The following is a 21,154-nucleotide window of genomic DNA, read 5'->3' as shown; positions in this document are numbered from 1 at the left end:
CTGTTATTTCTCAATTTGTGATATTGGGTTTTATAAAAATTGAAATTGAAAATTGAATGTTTCCATTGTCCTCCTACCTGCCCATGTGATTCCAGTCATCCTATGTAAGGAGCTCCTCCTACGTACTCAGGTGTTTCCAATCATCCTATGTAAGGAGCATTAGTGTGCTGAGGGTTACACCCTGAGGAAGGCTTTTGTGCCGAAACGCGTGGGCTGTAACCCACTTTTATCATGTTTTAACTTTTTCTAAATGAAACAGCCATTTTTTGAATAAAGGCTTTCTATACATTTAAAGAAGAGTGCCTTGGATTTTCCTTTTTTTGACGCCAAACACTAATGTTTAAAAAGATGTTTAAGCTTAGCACAATTTTAAGTGAACGTGGAACTCTGCCCTCAAAAAGGTGCCGTCAGTAAAAAATGACAGGGCATTGTGTGTGTTCTGCAAGAACAAAGGCAAGCTAATAGTGTGTAGGCTGGGTGACAATCTCTTCAGAGAGCCGCAATTACCTGTACTCTTATGCTGCGTTCCAGGCAACCCATAACTCGTGTTTTTACAACCTTCTACCCGTGAAAGTGCACTGGAACAGCAGTCAAACCCGTAACTTACCACCCATGAACTCGTACCAGATCGATGTACTCCCAGTTACGCTTTCTGACGTCACACAGCCCTCTAAACCAATTACCTTACTCCTCTAAACAACAATGGTAGCCCCATGAATGCAGTGTTGATGCACATGATACACAGTGAGAAATAGACAAAAAATAACCCTAATGTTAACACATTATTGGCAGCCGCTCTGACAGCTAGTTTCCAGTGCATGAATAAATCAATACAAAATATGTTTCCAAACACACAGATAACGTAAAATAAAAAGTATAATAGCATCTGTGACCTTATGTGCCGTTTCTCCTCCTCCGTTTCGCTCAAATGGGGAAGGAACCGGCACCTATGGGGATAGAAGTGATCATAAACATAAACCCCGCATGGTCCGACATGTTACTTTGACAGTTTGGCGTGACTTGCCTGGAACGCTATGAAGTGGTGACTTATGGGCTCAAAAACTTGCCTTGAATGCAGCATCAATATCTCGCATGATGTACATTTCCACAGCAATTATTCCATCAGTGCATAGTGCCAGTGCAGAGAAGCTAAAACAGGAGAAATATGATCTTGTTTCTTAGTTCCTGTTAGTACACATGCCGCTGCATTCTGAATTAGCTGGAGAGTTTTAAAAGACTTATTAGAGCTACCTGATAATAGGGAGTTACAGTAATCCAGCCTAGAGGTAACAAAAGCGTGGACCAATTTTGTTTGTTGTTAGTGGTTATGCCCCACAGGTAGGATATGAGTTAGAAGAGAAGGATCAATTCTGGAGTGAGTTAGATGAAGTGATGCAGAATATCCTCAGAGGTGAGAGGGTGGTGATTGATGCAGACTTCAGTGGACATGTTGGGGTAGGGAACAGAGGTGATGAGGAAGTGATAGGCAGGTTTGGTATCCAGGAAAGGAACGCAGAGGGACAGATGGTGGTAGACTTTGCAAAAAGGATGAAGATGGCTGTAGTGAATACTTTCTTCCAGAAGAGGCAGGAACATAGGGTGACTTGTAAGAGCAGAGGTAGGAGCACACAGGTGGACTACATCTTGTGTAGATGATGTAATCTCAAGGAGATCAGTGACTGCAAAGACGTGGTAGGTGAGTGTAGCCAGACAGCATAGGATGTCGGTGTGTAGGATGAATTTGGTGGTGAGAAAGATGAAGAGGACAAAGGCAGAGCAGAGGACGAAGTGGTGGAAACTGAAAAAGGAAGAGGGTTGTGTGGTTTTCTGGGAGGAGCTGAAACAGGCTCTGGGTGGCCAGGAGGTGCTCCCAAATGACTGGGCAACTACAGCTAATGTTACCAGAGAGACAGGTAGAAGAATACTTGGTGTGTCATCTGGAAGGAAAGGAGATAAGGAGACCTGGTGGTCGAATGAGGAAGTGCAGGAGTACAGGTAGATTCAGCGTAAGGTGAAGATAGAGATGGCAAAGGCCAAACAAAGGGCGTACAACGACTTGTATGATAGGTTGGACAGTAAGGAGGGAGAGACTGATACAGGTTGGCGAGGCAGAGAGATAGAGATGGGAAGGACGTGCAGCAGGTTAGGGTGATTAAGGATAGAGATAGGATTGTATTGACAGGTGCCACACGTGTGATGGGAAGATGGAAAGAGTTGATGAATCAGGAAAATGAGAGAGAACAAAGAGTAGAAGAGGTGACCACTGGGGCGCCGGTGGCTTAGTGGTAGAGCAGACGCCCCATGTACAAGGCTGTTGCCGCAGCGGCCCGGGTTCGACTCCAGCCTGTGGCCCTTTGCTGCATGTCACTCCTCCCCTCTCTCCCCTTTCATGCTTATCTGTCCTATCCATTAAAGGCTAAGAAGCCCCCAAAAATATCTTTAAAAAAAAGAAAGAAGAGGTGACCACTGTGGAGCAGGAAGTAGCAAAGATTAGTAAGGATGAAGTGAGGAGGGCATTGAAGAGGATGAAGAGTGGAAAGGTAGTTGGTCCTGATGATATACCTGTGGAGGTATAGGATATATAGGATAGGATCAGGAATGAGTACATTAGAGGGACAGCTCATGTTAGATGTTTTGGAGATAAAGTCCAAGAGGCCAGACTGAGATGGTTTGGACGTGTTCAGGGATAGGGATAGTGAATATATCGGTAGAAGGATGCTGAGGTTGGAACTGCCAGGCAAGAGGCACATACGCAGTATTGCACATACGCGGCTTCCGGGTATGTTTGATTATGATTATTGATCATCTAGATTAAAATTTGATTAATCGAGCAGCCCTAGTGTCTTGTAACAATTAAGTTTACCTTTTCCTTAATCCACAGCTATACTGTCACTGTGCTGTCACATTATTTAATGAATCCCTTTAATCACATTGTTTTATAGATTGCTCCCTGGTGTTGTTGATGGATAATGACATTTTTTTAAATTAAAGCATTTCTTTTTCAGAAAAGGTTTTAATGGAAATCATGTCCTGAGTTTGTTGATGTTTTTTATGGTGCATATTTGGTCTAAATTTAAACAATAGCCAACATGTGTAGTATTGTAATAAACACATTGATGGCTTTGCCAGAATGTGTTATTAATTACAGGGCTATTTCTATATTAACTTTAATCAATAACATAAATGATAGAACAAATGTTGCCACTCTTGAACATTTGACAATGAAGGATAAAACAACATTACAGTTTGTGCTTTCTGGTGTGTTTTTTCTGACATTTATTATGACACTGAAAAACACTGATTTACCAAACTGTCCTGTTAGATAAATGATGAGGCATACAGTAAATCTGAAATGAACCAGACAAAAGTGTTCTGTAGTTACTGAAAAATGCACTCAGTACTGTTAAATCACGTTGGCTTTGTGTAAAATTTGATGAAATGGAAAAATATCATCCCAGATTACAAAGACAAACACTTTTTTCAGTTGTTATTTCTGTAGTTTGGAATAAAACGAATGTACATAAGATGTAACCATGCTGACATCTTACAGGTCTTGATCAAACAAAAAAACAAACAAACATACAAGGACATACGATATGAATTACTAAACCCAACTTTGAAATTAAAATCTTATTGTCAAATCTTCATTACACACAACAGAGTTTGTATGCAAGATGCATACTCAGTACACATCTATTACAGGTGTCACATTTAGCCATTTCCAGCTGTTTCCTAATGAAGACCCTTTGGATATCAAATTAGGAAATACCTTCAGCTGTGCAGGTGGTGACTGTGCTATAGTTGATCCATCACTTGATTCCCATTTAATGTTTTAAGAATGCTGTTTTTAAAATGTTACTACTTCCATCAGCTGTCTGACAACAGCAGAAATTAAGTCAGGTAAGAAACTGAATCTGAATACTAAGGATAGAGAATAACAATAAAACGGGTGAAGCTTGGTCTGTCGTTTTGTCAGAGGAAGCTGAACTTGAAGTGGTTTTCTGGCATCATAATCACAACCCATTTGAGAGCTCAGGATGTTGTCCATGCAGTCTCCCTTCTCCACAGTCCAAATGAATGGCACCAAATACACCGCTCCATACATGAGATCTTCCTTCTTTTGGCAGCGGTCATTCAGGTTTCACAATATGGATACCTTTTGAATTACGGTAAAAGACAAACACTTTTGTTAAGACATGGTGGGTCACAATGAATCATATACATATACCAGCTTGACAGAATAGGTGCATGAATGTCTGCTTCAGTTAAAGAATAACTACCTTTTATGGACTTTCAGTATTAGGTGAACAAAACTCCTAAATGAAAAAATAATCTTCTAAATGCTGTATTGTACCTAATAATTATTATCAATACTTCATCAATTTAAACCAGTAAGTTGCTAAATTCTTTATGTGGTATATAAAAAGGTCTCTGTACCCTGAGGTCAGTGCTGAAGTGATGAGTCTCAAAGTGTTTACAGCACAGATGTGAAGTCTTGTTAGGAGTCCAGTTCTGTCTTCTTACGCGGAACATCCACTGGTCCACCTGGTCCACTGGATCACCTAGAGGAAAACTTAACACAGACAAACAGATATGTAAATGAATATATGTGTTAGGTTATCTCCCTCACAGACTTTTTTTTCCCATGAAAACATTTCAGTTTAAATTTCTTAATGTCCAACAGGTCACCGCTTTATTTTAGTTTAAAAGAGGTGGTGGACATCACAGTTCTCATATTCATATCTGTTGAATTTACACTTATTTTTCATATGTGACAGTCAAATGCATTGTTTTGTCATACCACATTCACTTACGGTATGTAACACACGACTAAATTCAAGTGTTAAAGATGATGTAAAAACACTGAATGCAGCGGACAAGCTGTTGACATTTCAGTCTACAGCAGATCACAGCCGTCTGTTTTAGCAATAATAATAAGAATAATGAAGTTTGGGTTTGTGGACCGTCAAATTTTGCGTTAACTTTCTGTATACCCTCTATATCTAGCTCCAGCTAAACCAAAGAATGCAATATCTAGTTAGACTGAAGTTATTTCTTAAACCATGCTGAAACGTGACATTAATATTTTCAAATTACAAACAAACACCTTATTGTAATTGCACATAGTCTGCAACATTTTACCCTAACTGTTACTATCCAAGTCTAGCATTGACATTATGTTAATGTTACATTGCCCATATGGCAAGTGTATCGCCTACATATCATAACTTTAGCTGACTAATTTTAATGTGGTGGAGCTTTGTTTTCTAACCTCACACAGACACCTTTTGTTGAAAAGTATTATCACCCTAAATTCTAACACTTCTGTATTATGTTTGGACTTTGGCTCTTCCTGGTTGGCAGCTAGATAGTGAGATAAGGAGCTAAGCTAACAAGCGAGACAATCAACAATACATGCTAATTAGCGCTGACATAAAATGATAAAGGAAAGTCACTTACCGATATACTAGAGAACTGGTATTTTGGATGGTCAGTTGGTACAATGATCTGCGCAGCAAGCCTTATTATTTGTCCGACATTTGAACAAAAAAATCTCCGGCTGCTCCGGCCAGCCGGCTTCAGCACCTCTAAGTAAGGAGGTCAATTTAAGTGGCCTGATGTGAGGCTGAGCAGACAGTCTGTCAGTCAAAGTGGCCATGCCCTTAATTATGTAGAACTTTAAGCCTTAATAACATTTAAACGGGATCGTTATAAAAAAAAAAAAAAATTCACCCCCTGTAAAGGCCCTGACACACCAAGCCGACGGTTGGCTGCCGGGCCGTCGGTGAGCGTCTGTCGGCCTAGTTTTTGCGGTGTGTCCCGCATCGTCTGCACTTCCACGTCGGCATCGGCGGCTTTTTGGCTGATTGAGCATGTTGAATCGGCGGCGGAACTAGTCGGTGAAAGAGATCACTCTGACTGGCTGTTCAGTTTAGCGAATCAGTGCACAAGAAGAGAAACGGAAATGACGAAAGAAAGCAAACGACAAAGTCAATAGGGCTGTTGAATCAGCGGCGGGGCTTGTCGGTGAGAGATCACTCTGATTGGCTGTTCAGCTTAGCGAATAAGTGCACAAGAACAGAAACGGAAGTGACGAAAGAAAACAAACGATAAAGTCCAGAGGGCACACACAGAAGGCTTATTTTTGATCTACATTTCATCTGAACTTTCGTGAATATTTCCACAACGCCATGGCCATCTGGAATGACGACACTGAAGACCAGCTGATCACAATGATTAAGGAGAGGCCAGCTCTGTACGACATCACAGCAGAACACTATGCCAACCGAGTGGTGAAAAGGGAGCTCTGGCGTGAGGTTGAAAATAAGCTTGTTATATCGGGTAAGATTTTCTTTCTGGCCATTGAGGTCTTTAGCAGGAACTGTTCGTAATTGTTTGCTAGCTCACGCACGATGAATAAGTTCTTTCTTTTTGTTTGTCAGAGAAAGAGCTCAGGAAGAGGTGGGAATCTCTGCGAACCCACTATACCCGGTACAAGAAACTTGCACCCTCGGGGAGTGTGGGAGCACAGAAGACTGGCAGGCAGCAGTGGATACTGACCCGGCTGCAGTTTTTGGAGCCCTACACAAAAAGGAATGAAACCTCCTCCAACCTAACTATCGTGGTAACTAAACCCTTTTGTTTGTTGAGTAAAAAGAAAACATTGTTTCTTTCTTCTGTCATTTAAACGGAGGGCCGGAGACTAACTTGCTGTGTTTCCCTCCGGTCGTGCTGCGGCTAACGCCCCGCTAGCCTCACAGCTAGCCCAGCGCTCTGTTGAGAGCCGGGCTAGCTGTGAGGCTAGCGGGGCTCTCTCCGTTGAGAGCCGGGGCTAGCTGTGAGTTAGCTAGCTGTTTGTATCCAACCCGCTTGCCCAGCGCTTCGTTGAGAGCCGGGCTAGCTGTGAGGCTGTTATTTAGATTAAAGTGGGAAGAAGCAGCGGGCAGCTGAGTGAAGTGGAGCCTGCAGGGGAAACACCTGGATGCATAATAAGAGTCAAAAAGTAATCGTGTTAAATTATGGTGATCTCAATATTGACCAAAATAATCGTGATTGTGATTTTTGCCATAATCGAGCAGCCCTAGTTTGTACCCCTCTTTTCACATGTATCCTTTTGTACAATAACTTGGTTTCACTCTTTATTCACTCTATATTAATATAATTTATTTTTTGTTTTTATAAGAAACCTTCAGCTGATTCTGAGACACCCTCAGACTGGACCAGCACCTCAGAGGAGCCCTGCTCCTTTGCTGAACACAGACCCAGCACTCCCCTAGCAGAATCCACCATCTGTGGAGCAGAGTCCGCACCTACACCCACCAGAGAGGACCCACTGCCAAGCACCTCCAGCCAGTCAAGCACTCCGAGGCCTCGGGTGAATCGTAGCAGGAAGATGCTGGACGAGTCCACCAGTGAGGAGTCATCTCAGTTGATGCGCACCATTGGTCAAACCCTGGAGAAGTTAGCTTCTCAGGATGAGAGCAATGATGCCATCCATGCCTACTGCAAGAACATTGAGCGCAGAATGCGGAAGTTGCCCCCACATTTACTGCCATATTTCCAGCACGATGTGGACAACTGCCAATTCAAGTATTCGGTGGACCAGAACCTGGCATCAGAAACCTCTGACAGACAGTTCTGCAATCTGTAATGTTGGATGCGGAATCTCTAACAGATGTAAATAGTTCCTTTTAGAGCTGTGCTATGCAGTTGACTGTTACATTTATAAGCATTTCATTGTCCTGCACATTTGGTAATAAAACACTTTGACTTTCAATGACTTTGTGAGAGTGTACTTTCAATAGATTAAACTCCAGACAAGAATGTATCATCCAAAATAACTTCATTGTGTATTTTTAGACTACAGCCATAGACCTGAAACACACAGCCAAGTTGTTTTCTTGTCAGTCAGACACTACAATATCATACAATCAATAGGCATACACATTTCCTATATTTTGCCCCACTGAAAAGGCACTGCACCGATATCAGACATGAAGTAACGGCATAGCTCATTCACAGCTGTCCCTACACCCATACAGTAATTATTCTACTCAACTTGTGTATGACTGTAGATATTTGAACATACAAACAAAGATTGAAAGACAGTTTTGAATGAATTGTTTCTGATTAAATACAGCCACAGTTTTAAATACTGATACTGAAAGGACTTGGAGTACCACAACAAGAATCATTTATTCATCCAGAACTATTCATATCTGGTGTAAACAGATGAAACACATTTTGAAATTGTAAATCATCAACAATATTATATTTCTAGTAGTAATAAGTAAGTATTTCACTATTTGTGAAGTGCAAGGTGCATATATTATTTTGACAATCATTCTCACCCAATTTCAGGGATTTTATTTATGTCAATGTTTTTATATCAGGGAAATGGGCATCCCGGAAAATTTGCAAATTGTATGAGACAAACATAAATCAGACGGCAACGGATTGCCATATCTATCTATCTATATCTATATATTTATATATATATATAGCCTATATACTGTTAATATTGTGACACCTTTAGCTTGCATACCTGTTGCCAAGAAGCGCAGTGTAATCATCAGCCGCTCACCAACAGAGATACAATCCCGGTAGTTGGTGTTCTGCCTCTGGATGATCAGACTGACAAGTTCCTTCAACACATGAAACTGGACAGGAAAGAGCCGAGCGAAATTTTTAAAATCGGAGGTTTCATTTGTCTCCAGCTCTCGACACAGGTTCGGGAAAGCCCCTTGAGCCTGTCGCTGCAGTATCCATGATTTCACCCATTTCATGCGGTTTCTCCTTATTTTTCCTCTCCGCGTCTTCCTCTCTTCTTCCACAAGCAAAAGACCAAGGGCTGACAGTGCCAGTGCCATTTGAAACTTATCAGACATTTTATCAGCTACACGAAACCGTCTGTGGCGAGCGAGAGTGGCGTGAAAATGCTAAGCAACCGCTAGCTTCTTTGTTTATATTTCATGCATTTGTTGGACTTCCGGTTTCCCGAGTTATTTCCTCTCACACATGCGCAGAACTGGCTGTTGGCTGGTTGGCCGTCGGATGTCGTCTGTGCAGTGTGTTCAAATGTACTGACACAGGGCGACGTGAGGCGACGTAGACGACGGAACAGTCGGCTTCGTCGGCTTCTTCGCCGCTAGTTCTTTTGCCGTCGGCTTGGTGTGTCCCTGACTTTAAGTTGTCATGAATGATGAAATAAGACATAGAGGCCCAAATCATTATTTGAACCAGTCTGTAAACATTAAGTTGGGCATTTTAACATGGGGATGGGGATTTGCTCAGTTTTGCAGCCAGCCTCACTCGGCAGCCCCGGAGTTTGCTATTTGGTGATTACAGTGGCTGAAAGTATTGCGGTAAGCGAGTTGTGTCATTTCCAGTGTTTCTGTGACAGCGTCTTTATACTGCTCTAGTGAATTCTACTAGCCTGCTTTCTGCTTTCTCACTTCAGTTGCTTTAACATCTACTTCAAGTCTTAACCCACACTAGTTCTGTTTAAGCACTTATAGCTCTCCTCCTTTTTACGACTTCCCTGCTAATCTCTTAGCTGTTGTTTGCATGTTACTAGCCTTGGTAGCTACATTAGCTTTACAGTTAGCGATGGCTTCTCCCTCTGCTCTTTCTTGCTTGGTGTGCCAAATGTTTAGCTATGCCTCTGCCTCCTTTAGCGACAGTGGTAATTGTAACAAGTGTAGCTTATTTGCTGCGTTGGAGGCGAGGCTTAGTGAATTAGAAGCGCAGCTCCGCACCATGGAAAACCTTTCAGTAGCTGCGGTAGTTAGCCAGCCCCCTGTAGCCGGTACGGAGCCACATAGCATAGCCACTGCTAGCGGTCCTCCGGTAACACCCGTTCAGCCAGGAGGTTGGGTAACTGTTTGCCAGAGGCACAGCTCCAAGCCGAAGCCCACAGCTCACCACCAGCCTGTTCACGTTTCCAACCGCTTTTCCCCACTCAGCGACACACCCGCTGAGGATAAAACTCTGGTTATTGGCAGCTCTATTTTGAGGAACCTGAAGTTAGCAACACCAGCGGCCATAGTCGAATGTATCCCTGGGGCCAGAGCGGGTGACACTGAATCAAATTTAAAACTGCCGGCTAAAGCTAAATGTAGATTCAGTAAGATTGTTATTCACGTCGGCGGCAATGACACCCGGTTACGCCAATCGGAGGTCACTAAAATTAATATTGCCTCGTGTGAATACGCAAAAATGATGTCGGACTCCGTAGTTTTCTCTGGAACCCTCCCAAATCTGACCACTGATGACATGTTTAGCTGCATGTCATCATTTAATCGCTGGCTGTCCAGGTGGTGTCCAGCAAACAATGTGGGTTTCATTAATAATTGGCAAACTTTCTGGGGAAAACCTGGTCTTATTAGGAGAGACGGCATTCATCCCACTTTGGATGGAGCTGCTCTCATTTCTAGGAACCTGGCAAATTTTATTAGTAATTCAAATCCCTGACAACCCAGAGTTGAGATCAGGACTCAGAGTCGTAGTCCTATACGCTTCTCTGAGCTTCTAGTGCAATTACCCACCCATAGTTTTAATAGTTTTATACAAACGGTGTCTGTCCCCCAACCACCTAAATTATCTAAATCTAAAATTCAACAAAGAGGAGTTGTGCATAACAACCTCATAAAAATTAAAACCTCTTCTGTGACAGAAAGACAAAACAGGAGAATTAAATGCGCACTGTTAAATATCAGGTCTCTATCATCTAAAGCAGTGTTAGTAATAGGGTTGGGATCCGGATCCGGTTCTTTTTCGGAACCGGGTCCAAAGTTCCAGGTCCAGAACCAGTTCCATCACATTTGGCGTAACGGTTCCTGCAAATGGTTCCTAGATTGTCACGTGCATTTCCATTAGAGTGCGGCATGGGCCGCATATTTCTGTCCGAGCCCGACATTATGTAATCACTAAAGCACTGAGTTTGTGTCACACAGTTGTCATGGTTACAGGCTATTTAACAGGCTGGGCATGCGCCGTTGGTGCTTCGGAGAGGGAGACCTCCATGTTTGAGACGGGAGCGGGAGGCAGGAGGTCCGACGCTTCCAGCGAGGGGAGGGGAGACATATTACAAAATAAGATAAAATAGGAGACACCTGTCTCCCTGTTTTATTTTATTTTCAGCGTTTAATCAAGGCGGAGGCGGGCGGCGGGAGGTCTGCTTCCAGCGAGGGGAGCGGTAGAAACAAACAGCCAGTGTGTCTGTGTGTGTTATGTTCAGGTGTTGTCACGTAAATAACAGTGGCCAAGCATGAATGCATATAAGTATTTTTTATTACATTGCTGTGGTTAAGTTGAGGTAATAGTGTTACTGTAGAGAATCACTTTTTGTTGTTATATATTCTCAGGGAGATGATACAAGCTCTAAATCTGAAATACACACCACACACAAATGTGTATTTTCATCTAATTATACTGTGCAACAGTTAGAATAAAGTTTTTGTATTTGTATGATTGCATTTGTGTTTATTATATACTTGTTTAAGTATAGCAAGTATAATGAATATAATGTAGGAATCGGAAAGAAATCGGACCGTTAAGAAGGAATCGGTAAAGAATCGGAATCGTTAAAATCCTAACGAGTCCCAACCCTAGTTAGTAAACAAATTAATTTCAGATAATCATATTGATTTACTCAGTCTCACCGAAACCTGGCTGTGTCCAGATGAATATGTTAGTCTAAATGAATCCACTCCTCCCAGTCATAATAATACCCACATTCCTCGAGGCAGCGGCCAAGGAGGGGGAGTTGCAGCCATTTTTAACTTTAGTCTGTTAATAAGCCCTAAACCTAAACTAGATTATAATTCATTTGAAAGCCTCGTTCTTAGTCTTTTTGTAATGACCTCAGACACGAAACTGGTGGACTCAAATGCACAACTCGCAGTAGGTTTAACAAAAGTATTTTACTTGGCAAAATCAATTTAAACAAAAGGTGCTCTCAAGGAGGATATACAAAGTTCAAAACAAAACACTCACAATGAGGATCAAAAAAATATCACAACTTAGAATCAAACCTGATAACATGGCCGAGCTCCGGAAGAGTACCCGCCGAGCACCGGCCCAAATCTGGTGACAGCGTCTGACCATGGCGTGAGCCGAGGGGACCGTGACCTCCTTCTCATTGGCCGGGAACAGGGGAGGCTGGTAGCCATTGGCGCACTGGAAGGGTGAGAGGGCTGTGGCAGCTGAGGGAAGAGTATTGTGGGCGTATTCCACCCAGGTGAGGTGGTCACTCCAGGTGGCCTGGTTCTGGGAGACGAGACATCGGAGGCAGGTCTCGAGCTCCTGGTTGAGGCGTTCAGTCTGACCATTGGACTGCGGGTGGTAGCCGGAGGACATGCTGACGGTGGCGCCGAGGAGCTGGCAAAACTCCTTCCAAAAACGTGAGACAAACTGTGGTCCTCTGTCTGAAACAATATCACTGGGGAAACCATGGATCCTGAAGACATGATTCATCATGACCTCTGCTGTCTCTTCAGCAGAGGGTAACTTGGCAAGGGGAATGAAATGCACCATTTTAGAGAAGTGGTCAACCACCGTCAGGATGGTCGTGTTACCTCTTGAAAGTGGCAGTCCGGTCACAAAGTCCACGGAGATGTGGGACCATGGCCGTTGAGGAACAGGCAGCGGGTGAAGCAGGCCCATTTGGGCCCGAGGCAAGGTCTTATTTCGGGCACATACTGGACAGGCCGACACGTACTCGGAGACCGCCTTCTCCATGGCTGGCCACCAGAACCACTGCTTGATCACGTACATGGTTCACTTGACACCTGGATAGCATGTGAGCATGGATGTGTGAGCCCAGTGGATTACCTTGGAGTGTAATGACACAGGAACAAACAAACGGTTATGTGGACACCCACTAGGTGCTGGAGTCACAACATTTGCCTGCTTCACATCAGATTCTATCTGCCATGAAACCGCTCCAACCACACAGTTGAATGGAAGGATTGATTCAGGTTCTTTGGCAATAGGTTCAGGGTCATAAAGGTGGGACAGAGCATCTGGTTTAGTATTTTGTGAGCCTGGTCGAAAAGATAGCGTGAAGTTGAACCTGTTAAAGAACAGGGTCCATCTGGCCTGACGGGAATTGAGTCTCAGCTTTCCTGATGTATTCCAAGTTCTTATGGTCTGTCCACACAAAAAAAGGTTGCTCTGCCATCACTCTTCAAGCGCTGCCTTGACAGCCAACAGTTCTTTGTTCCCCACATCATAATTTTTTTCTGCAGTAGTCAACTTACGCAACAGACAGGCGCATTTCTGAGATCTAGCTTGGTGAAGACTCTGGCAGTTTGGAGCTGTTCAAAGGCAGAGGAGATTAACGGGAGTGGGTAACGGTTCTTTACCATAATGTCATTTAAGGGGCTATAGTCAATGCATGGCCTGAGAGAGCCATCCTTCTTACCCACAAAAAAGAAGCCTGCACCAGCTGGAGAGGAGGACGGACGGATTATTCCAGCCTTCAGTGATGAGGTGATGTACTCGTCTCCGGCCCAGAGATGGAGTAGAGGCGCCCCTTGGGGATGGGCGCGCCAGGTAGCAGGTCAATGGCACAGTCAAAAGGTTGATGAGGAGGGAGTGACATGGCTTTCGCCTTGTTAAAGACTTCTCTTAAGTCATGATAACATGAGGGTACATTCGATAAGTCTGGGTAGTCAGAGTCGTTGCCTGAGCTTAGTTCAGTCATTGGAGCCTCAGAGATGTCTTTCCGTGTCACATGATTAGTTTTACAGTGTTCACACTCTTCTCCCCACCCCTTAATTTTGCCTGAGCGCCAATCAATGTGAGGGTTGTGTCTTTTCAGCCATGGAAACCCCAAAATCAGCGGATGCTGCGCTGAGTCAAACAAATGAAACTGCATGATCTCTGTGTGGTTGTCATTTAATGTTACCTGAATAGGTTCAGTATAGTGAGTCACTTTAAACAATAAACGACCATCCAAGGCACTCGCATTAACAGGATGGGTTAGTGGAACAGTCTTAACCTGGTTTTGTCGGGCTAGATTCCAGTCCATGAGACTTTCGTCTGCCCCAGAGTCAATTAACACCCCCTGAGTCACAGTCTGGTTATTTATGGAAAGTTTTACCTGGGTCAGTGATCGAGGAAGAAAGGCCGAAGCAAACCTGCTCACCAGCGCCCTCCTCATGGCTGGTGAGCTCGATCTTTTCCCGGACAGGTGGCAAGTTGGTGGCCCAGCTGTCCGCAGTAGAAGCAGCACCCCTCCTGCAGATGGTGCTGTCTCTCCTCTGGAGAGATCTTGGTCCTCCCCAGCTGCATTGGCTCCTCTGATGCACGTGGTGGTGCTGTCTTCCTGGAACCTGCCGACGTGGGGAACGGAGAAGTCCTTGAAGGTTAGGTTGGATCCCCGGAGTGTACCCCTGGTGACTGGGAAGAGGAACTGCAGTCTGACGCCGCTCTCTCTCCCTCTCTTGGAGCCTGTTGTCCACACGAATTGACGTGGCTATGATGGCTTCTAGATCCTGGGAGAGCTCTAAGGGTGCTAAATGATCTTTAATGGGTTCCGAGAGTCCATTCATAAAAGCGTCTATTAAAGCTGGTGTGTTCCACCCGCTATCTGTGGCTACAGTGCGGAACTCAATGGCATAATCGACTACTTGACGTTGGCGCTGCTTGATCTGCATGTGGGCCCAAGAGGCTTCTCTGGCAGGTGAGGTGTGATCAAATATTTTGCTCATGGTATCTTGGAAAACTGAGTGACTGGCAGATGTTAGAGTCTCTGGACCATTCAGCAGTGGCCCAAGCAGCGGCTCTGCCAGTTAAATGGGACACAATAAACGCCACTTTAGCCTGGTCTGACACAAAAGCTGCCGGGTTGTGCCTGAAGTGCAGGTCACACTGGACTCAGAAAGTTCTACAGTCACCTGAGTCCCCCGAAAACTTTTCCGGTGAGGCCAAACGCAGAGACAATGGAGCAGCATGATTCCTAGTTGCACTGCCAGGTGGTTTACTTGGGAGGTGACTGAGGCTTGAAACTCCTCCTGACGCTCTGTGAGGTCCTTCATGCCATGGCCGATTGTGCTCAGCTGTGTCTCGTGCTGATGGATCTTGGAGCCCTGTGCAGAGAGGGCGGTTTGGAGTTTCTTCGGGTCGGCTGAGTCCATACTTAGCCAGTTCGTTCTGTAACAACCTCAGACACGAAACTGGTGGACTCAAATGCACGACTCGCAGTAGGTTTAACAAAAGTATTTTACTTGGCAAAATCAATTTAAACAAAAGGCGCTCTCAAGGAGGATATACAAAGTTCAAAACCAAACACTCACAATGAGGATCAAAAAAATATCACAACTTAGAATCAAACCTTATAACATGAAAACCTGGCATCACACAGTCTGAACAAGACGTACTGGCAACAAGACAAAGGGAGACAAGGACTATTTATACATGAGGTAGGGGAACACAGGTGAAACCAATCAGGGGCAGGGTAGACAATCACAATGGCGGGAAAATCACGCAAAGGGAGGAAGTCAGGGTCTGAAAAAAGAGGGAAAAGGTGAGTACAAAATAAAACAGGAAGTGCACGACAAGACTGGACATGAGTGATTTTAACTTAACATAAAGTGCTCATGACAAGTGCTCATGACAACAAAGGACTAAACATGAAACTAAACTAAGGCATGACATAAAATATGAAACACTACACATGAACATGAATAAAATTAACATACTTGACAAGACACAACACTTTTACATCCAACCTGGAAAAACCTTGCAGCCACTTTTATTTGTTACAGTGTACCGTGCTCCTGGCCCGTATTCTGAATTTGTTTCTGAAATCTCAGTTTTTATCCAGTTTAGTTCTTAAATCAGATGAAGTTATTATTGTAGATGGTTTTAATATTCATGTCGACGTTGATAATGACTCCCTGGCTACCACGTTTATCTCACTATTAGACTCCATTGGCTTCAGTCAGGGTGTACATGAACCCACTCACTGTTTTAACCATACCCTCGATCTAGTTCTGACGTATGGAATTGAAATTGATAACCCAGTCTTTCCACAGAATCCCTTGCTATCGGATCATTATTTGATTACTTTTGATTTCTTTTTACTCGATTACACGCCACTCAGCAACAGTTACTATATTAGATGTTTATTAGATAGTGCTGTCGTAAAATTTAAGGAAATGATTACTCCGTCGTTAAATTCAATACCAAGTCCTTCAGTAACAGAGGTTTCCCATGCCGACTTTAACCTCTCCCGAATTGATCATCTTGTCGATAGCGCCGTAGGCTCGGTGCGAACAACACTCGACTCTGTAGCTCCTCTTATATAGAAAGTTCGCTCCTTGGTATAACTCTCAAACCTGTAAGTTAAAACAAATATCGCGAAAATTTGAAAGGAACTGGCGATTAACCAAACTGGAAGAATCTCATTTAATCTGGGCAGACAGTCTCAAAACGTAGAAGAAGCGCCTCCGCAATGCCAGAGCAAACTATTACTCAGCATTAATAGAAGAAAACAAGAATAACCCCAGGTTTCTTTTCAGCACTGTAGCCAGGCTGACTGAGAGTCAAAGCTCTATTGAGCCTTGTATTCCTTTAGCCCTTAGCAGTAATGATTTTATGAGCTTTTTCAACGACAAAATTCTAACTATTAGAGGCAAAATTCATGACCTCCTGTCCTCAGATAGTACCTATCTAACCTCAAACACAGCTGTAAGACCTAATATATATTTACATTGCTTCTCCCCGATTTCTCTTCAAGAATTGACCGCAGTGATTTCTTCATCTAAATCATCAACGTGTCTCTTAGACCCCATCCCAACTAGGCTACTTAAGGAGGTCTTTCCTTTAGTTAACACTCATATATTAGATATGATCAATATATCCTTATTAACAGGCTATGTACCACAGTCTTTTAAGGTAGCTGTAATTAAACCTCTCCTAAAAAAGCCCACCCTGGATCCGGAGGTGTTAGCCAACTATAGACCAATATCTAATTTTCCCTTTCTTTCAAAGATCCTTGAGAAAGTAGTCGCAGACCAGCTGTGTGATTATCTCCATGATAATAATTTATTTGAGGAATTTCAGTCAGGATTTCTGTACTTGTTTTATTAGATCTTAGTGCGGCATTTGACACAATTGACCATCAAATTCTGCTACAGAGACTGGAACACTTAATTGGCCTAAAAGGTTCTGCACTAAGCTGGTTTAAATCTTATTTATCTGATCATTTTCAGTTTGTTCACGTTCATAATGAGTCATCCTTACGTACTAAAGTTTGTTTTGGAGTTCCGCAAGGTTCTGTGCTCGGACCAATCCTATTTACTCTATATATGCTTCCTTTAGGTAACATCATTAGAAATCACTCTGTAAATTTCCATTGTTATGCGGATGATACACAGTTGTATTTATCTATGAAGCCAGAAGAAAGTAATCAATTAACTAAACTTCATAATTGCCTTATAGACATAAAAACCTGGATGAGCACCAATTTCCTGATGTTAACTTCAGACAAAACTGAAGTTATTGTTCTTGGCCCCAAACAACTCAGAGACTCTTTATCTGATGACATAGTTTCTCTAGATGGCATTGCTCTGGCCTCTAGCACTACCGTAAGAAACCTCAGAGTAACATTTGATCAAGATTTGTCTTTTAATTCTCATTTAAAACAAACCTCACAGACTGCATTTTTTCATCTGTGTAATATTGCGAAAATTAGGCCTATCCTGACCTGAAAAGATGCAGAAAAATTGGTCCACGCTTTTGTTACCTCAAGGCTGGATTACTGTAACTCTCTATTATCTGGTAGCTCTAGTAAGTCCTTAAAAACTCTCCAGCTAATTCAGAATGCAGCAGCACGTGTACGGGAACTAAGAAACGTGATCATATTTCTCCTGTTTTAGCTTCTCTGCACTGGCTCCCTGTAAAATCCAGAATTGAATTTAAAATCCTACTGTTAACTTATAAAGCTCTAAATGGTCAAGCTCCATCATATCTTAGAGAGCTCATAGTGCCTTATTTTCCCACCAGAACTCTGCGCTCAGAGAATGCAGGGTTACTTGTGGTCCCTAAAGTCTCCAAAAGTAGATCAGGAGCCAGAGCCTTCAGCTATCAGGCTCCTCTCCTGTGGAATCATCTTCCTGTTGTGGTCCGGGAGGCAGACACTGTCTCCACATTTAAGATTAGACTAAAGACTTTCCTCTTTGATAAAGCTTATAGTTAGGGCTGGCTCAGGCTTGCCTTGTACCAGCCCCTAGTTAGGCTGACTTAGGCCTAGTCTGCCGGAGGACCCCCTATAATACACCGGGCACCTTCTCTCCTTCTCTCTCTCTCTCTCTCTCTCTCTCTCGTGTCCTATTACTGCATCTTGCTAACTCGGCCATTCTGGATGCATTCTGGATGTCACTAACTCAGCTTCTTCTCCGGAGCCGTTGTGCTCCACTGTCTCTCAGGTTAACTCGTATTGCAGCGGTGCCTGGATAGTGTGATGTGTGTGGTTGTGCTGCTGCCGTGGTCCTGCCAGATGCCTCCTGCTGCTGCTGTTATCATTAGTCATACTTCTACTGTTATTTTACACCAGGGTGTCCACCGGGTCTTAAAAAGTATTAAAAGTTGATAAATCAAATGTTGGAAAATTAAGGCCCTTAAAAAGTATTAAAAAGTCTTAATCGCGATTTTATGAAGTATTAAATTTTCTTGGCATTCAAGCTTTGACAAAAAGTTAATAACTTAAAAATTATGGCGAAAGGGTAGTTTCTTGCTACCCTAGAATTAAGATAAAAATATTCACAAACGAAAAGCACTTCTGGTTGCTGATAAGTAGTGTTTAACTTTTGATTTAACATTAAAATTTAAAACCCTTGACGCGCACTGCAGCGCAAGCAGACAGATGTGCGACTCAGCAGCATGTGTCACTGACACCAGACTCAGGGCCGAATTCACAAAAGGATTGCATGGCTTTTGTGGCCGCTAAACCGGTAAAAATGGAGCAAACAGATACCGTCTAATTCACAAAGCACGCGCAGAGGGTGAAATGCTCCACTAACTGCTGCCAAGCAGATTGCGTCTCGGTGCTCTGGTATTATTTGCACGTATTTAAATGAGGTAATATGCATATATTTGGCGCAAAAATTGCCCCTTTCTATGCAACTGATCCTCATTGATAAATAACGTCTAATTCACTAACACCAGCGCTAATAGCCACAGAAGTTTGAGTGAAGTAAGTAACATCTTTAGAAAGCTGGTGCAAACTGGGCGCTCCTCTGTGGAAGCCTCTCGCCCAGACTTTCCGGTGATCGTGGCAGCAGTGATCGTCTGTTAAATCAGTCTGTAAATAATATTTTGACATTGTTATTATAATCATTATTACTTTAATGGCATCCGAAGATACTGATGCGTTGAACAGGTGACAGTCTGTGGTCGTTCTCAAAATGCACTTCTGTCACGCACTTCAAAAGCAACTTTAAATAATTTATTTTACAAAACGGGGGAAACGAACGTGAACAAAAACTGTTTCATAATTCATATTAAATTCAAAAGATAACGAAAAAACAGCTACAAGTGAGAGGGAATAGTGATAAAGTGGTCAAACTTGGTCAAATCCACAGCCTCAACCCATCCGACACCGTTAGACTGACTCACCAGCAGACATCACTACATGAGGGTATACAGTATTCAGTACTTTGCCAAACAAAGTCTGCCATTGTTCTGCCACTGTGTTCTTGGCGCAAAGCCAGCATTTATACTTTGCCATGTGGCTAATTGCAATCAGGGGCAAATCAGGGGCAAACTGCACTCAGCTGCCAAACTTTGTGGGCGTGTTTGCCCTGGTATATCATTAGCGCAATATCCTTTGTGAATAGGACGTTAAGACGGAGCAAACTGCGGGTGCAAGTGAAGTGCAATTCAAGGTGCTATCAGCGGCCGCAGTTCATTCTTTGTGAATTCGGCCCTCAGAGCGCAGCGGACCAGTGGAAAATGTCACCATCAGCATATTATTTTACATCAATAAAATCTATTTTATCATTATTTTGAGTCACACTGTTGAAAGAATTTAGTTGTCTGTGTTCAAGCAGGATAATAGGTCTCCATTCATTGCACGTCCGGCTTTCTGTTTCCTTGTCGGAGATGTTTTCTTTTTTAATAACCAACCAAAAACAATCAATCAAATAAAAACACAAACTGGAACTGGAACATGAAATCTTATATGCCTAACAGACATTGCTTCTTGTTCTTTGAGTTTACATATGGCTAAAGGGGAAAAAAAACAACCGTAAAGGGACGGCATGATTAGTGTTGCATTCAAGGTCCCCCCAAAAAACGGGAGAAAAAAAAGGCTGAATATTCGATTTTTTTTTTTTCCCCACAATCGAATCCCGTGCCATTGAACGAAGCTTTGAAGCTTCGAATTTTTTGGGTCAGCCCATTATTTGACTCATAAATAAAATTCATCATCAATCATCCTATTTGCATTTTCATTTTCTTCTTCAAGACTGCTCATTCTTTTACTTAATTAAAATGAAAAAGAAAAAGTCATTTGAGATTTAATTTTCAAAATATGCCCCGGCAAATAGATACCAGAATTCAATATGAAATGTAAAATTTGAAAATTAAAATGCATTTACAGAAATGCTTTTTCATTTTAAGAATGTGGCTGCATTATTTGACTCATAAATAAAATTAATCATCAATCATCCTATTTGCATTTTAATTTTCTTCTTCAAGACTTCTCATTCTTTTACTTAATTAAAATGAAAAAGAAAAAGTCATTTGAGATTTAATTTTCAAAATATGCCCCAGCAAATAGATACCAAAATTCAATTTGAAATGTAAAATTTGAAAATTAAAATGCATTTACAGAAATGCTGTTTCATTTTAAGAATGTGGCTGCATTATTTCACTCATAAATAAAATGAATAATCAATCATCCTATTGCATTTGCATTTTCTTCTTCAAGACTGCACATTTTATGCCATAATCAAAAAGAAAACAAAGAAGACATTGCTATTTCATTTTCGTGGTCTGCCCTGCAAAATAGTGACCATAATTCGAAAATGATTTGGCAATCTGAGCGGCACAGGAGAGTGACGTCAGGAGCCGCTCTTCTTCAGCTGACCATGGTGCTACCCATCTAATACAGTAGGGGGCGGTGTGCACATTTGATATATGG

General features: G+C 42.6%; 3 protein-coding genes across 6 annotated transcripts in view; all 3 read left to right on the top strand.

Annotated features, from left to right (window-relative positions):
• sacm1la (SAC1 like phosphatidylinositide phosphatase a) overlaps positions 1-21,154 on the top strand; it is a 139,092-nt gene that overhangs the window by 7,044 nt on the left and 110,894 nt on the right. The window lies entirely within an intron of this gene.
• LOC144467408 (uncharacterized) lies at positions 6,192-7,777 on the top strand. Its single transcript, XM_078175990.1, has 3 exons — positions 6,192-6,342; positions 6,444-6,625; positions 7,184-7,777. Exons 1-3 carry the CDS (start codon positions 6,192-6,194, stop codon positions 7,649-7,651), a joined length of 801 nt encoding a protein of 266 aa, XP_078032116.1. The 3' UTR covers positions 7,652-7,777.
• Positions 9,649-10,473, top strand: LOC144467407 (uncharacterized). The gene has a single exon (XM_078175989.1). It carries the CDS (start codon positions 9,649-9,651, stop codon positions 10,471-10,473), a length of 825 nt encoding a protein of 274 aa, XP_078032115.1.

The sequence above is a fragment of the Epinephelus lanceolatus genome, chromosome 16 (assembly GCF_041903045.1).
Source record: "Epinephelus lanceolatus isolate andai-2023 chromosome 16, ASM4190304v1, whole genome shotgun sequence".
NCBI classification, from domain to species: domain Eukaryota; kingdom Metazoa; phylum Chordata; class Actinopteri; order Perciformes; family Serranidae; genus Epinephelus; species Epinephelus lanceolatus.
The sequence above is the reverse complement of the archived record's forward strand: the minus strand, read 5'-3'. Positions and strand labels throughout refer to the sequence as shown.

Coding starts and splice junctions, on each gene's coding strand:
- LOC144467408 (XM_078175990.1), top strand. CDS start 6,192: ATGGCCATCTGGAATGACGACACTGAAGACCAGCTGATCACAATGATT. Junction 6,343..6,443: donor AAATAAGCTTGTTATATCGG/GTAAGATTTTCT, acceptor TTTGTTTGTCAG/AGAAAGAGCTCAGGAAGAGG. Junction 6,626..7,183: donor CCTCCAACCTAACTATCGTG/GTAACTAAACCC, acceptor TGTTTTTATAAG/AAACCTTCAGCTGATTCTGA.
- LOC144467407 (XM_078175989.1), top strand. CDS start 9,649: ATGTTTAGCTATGCCTCTGCCTCCTTTAGCGACAGTGGTAATTGTAAC.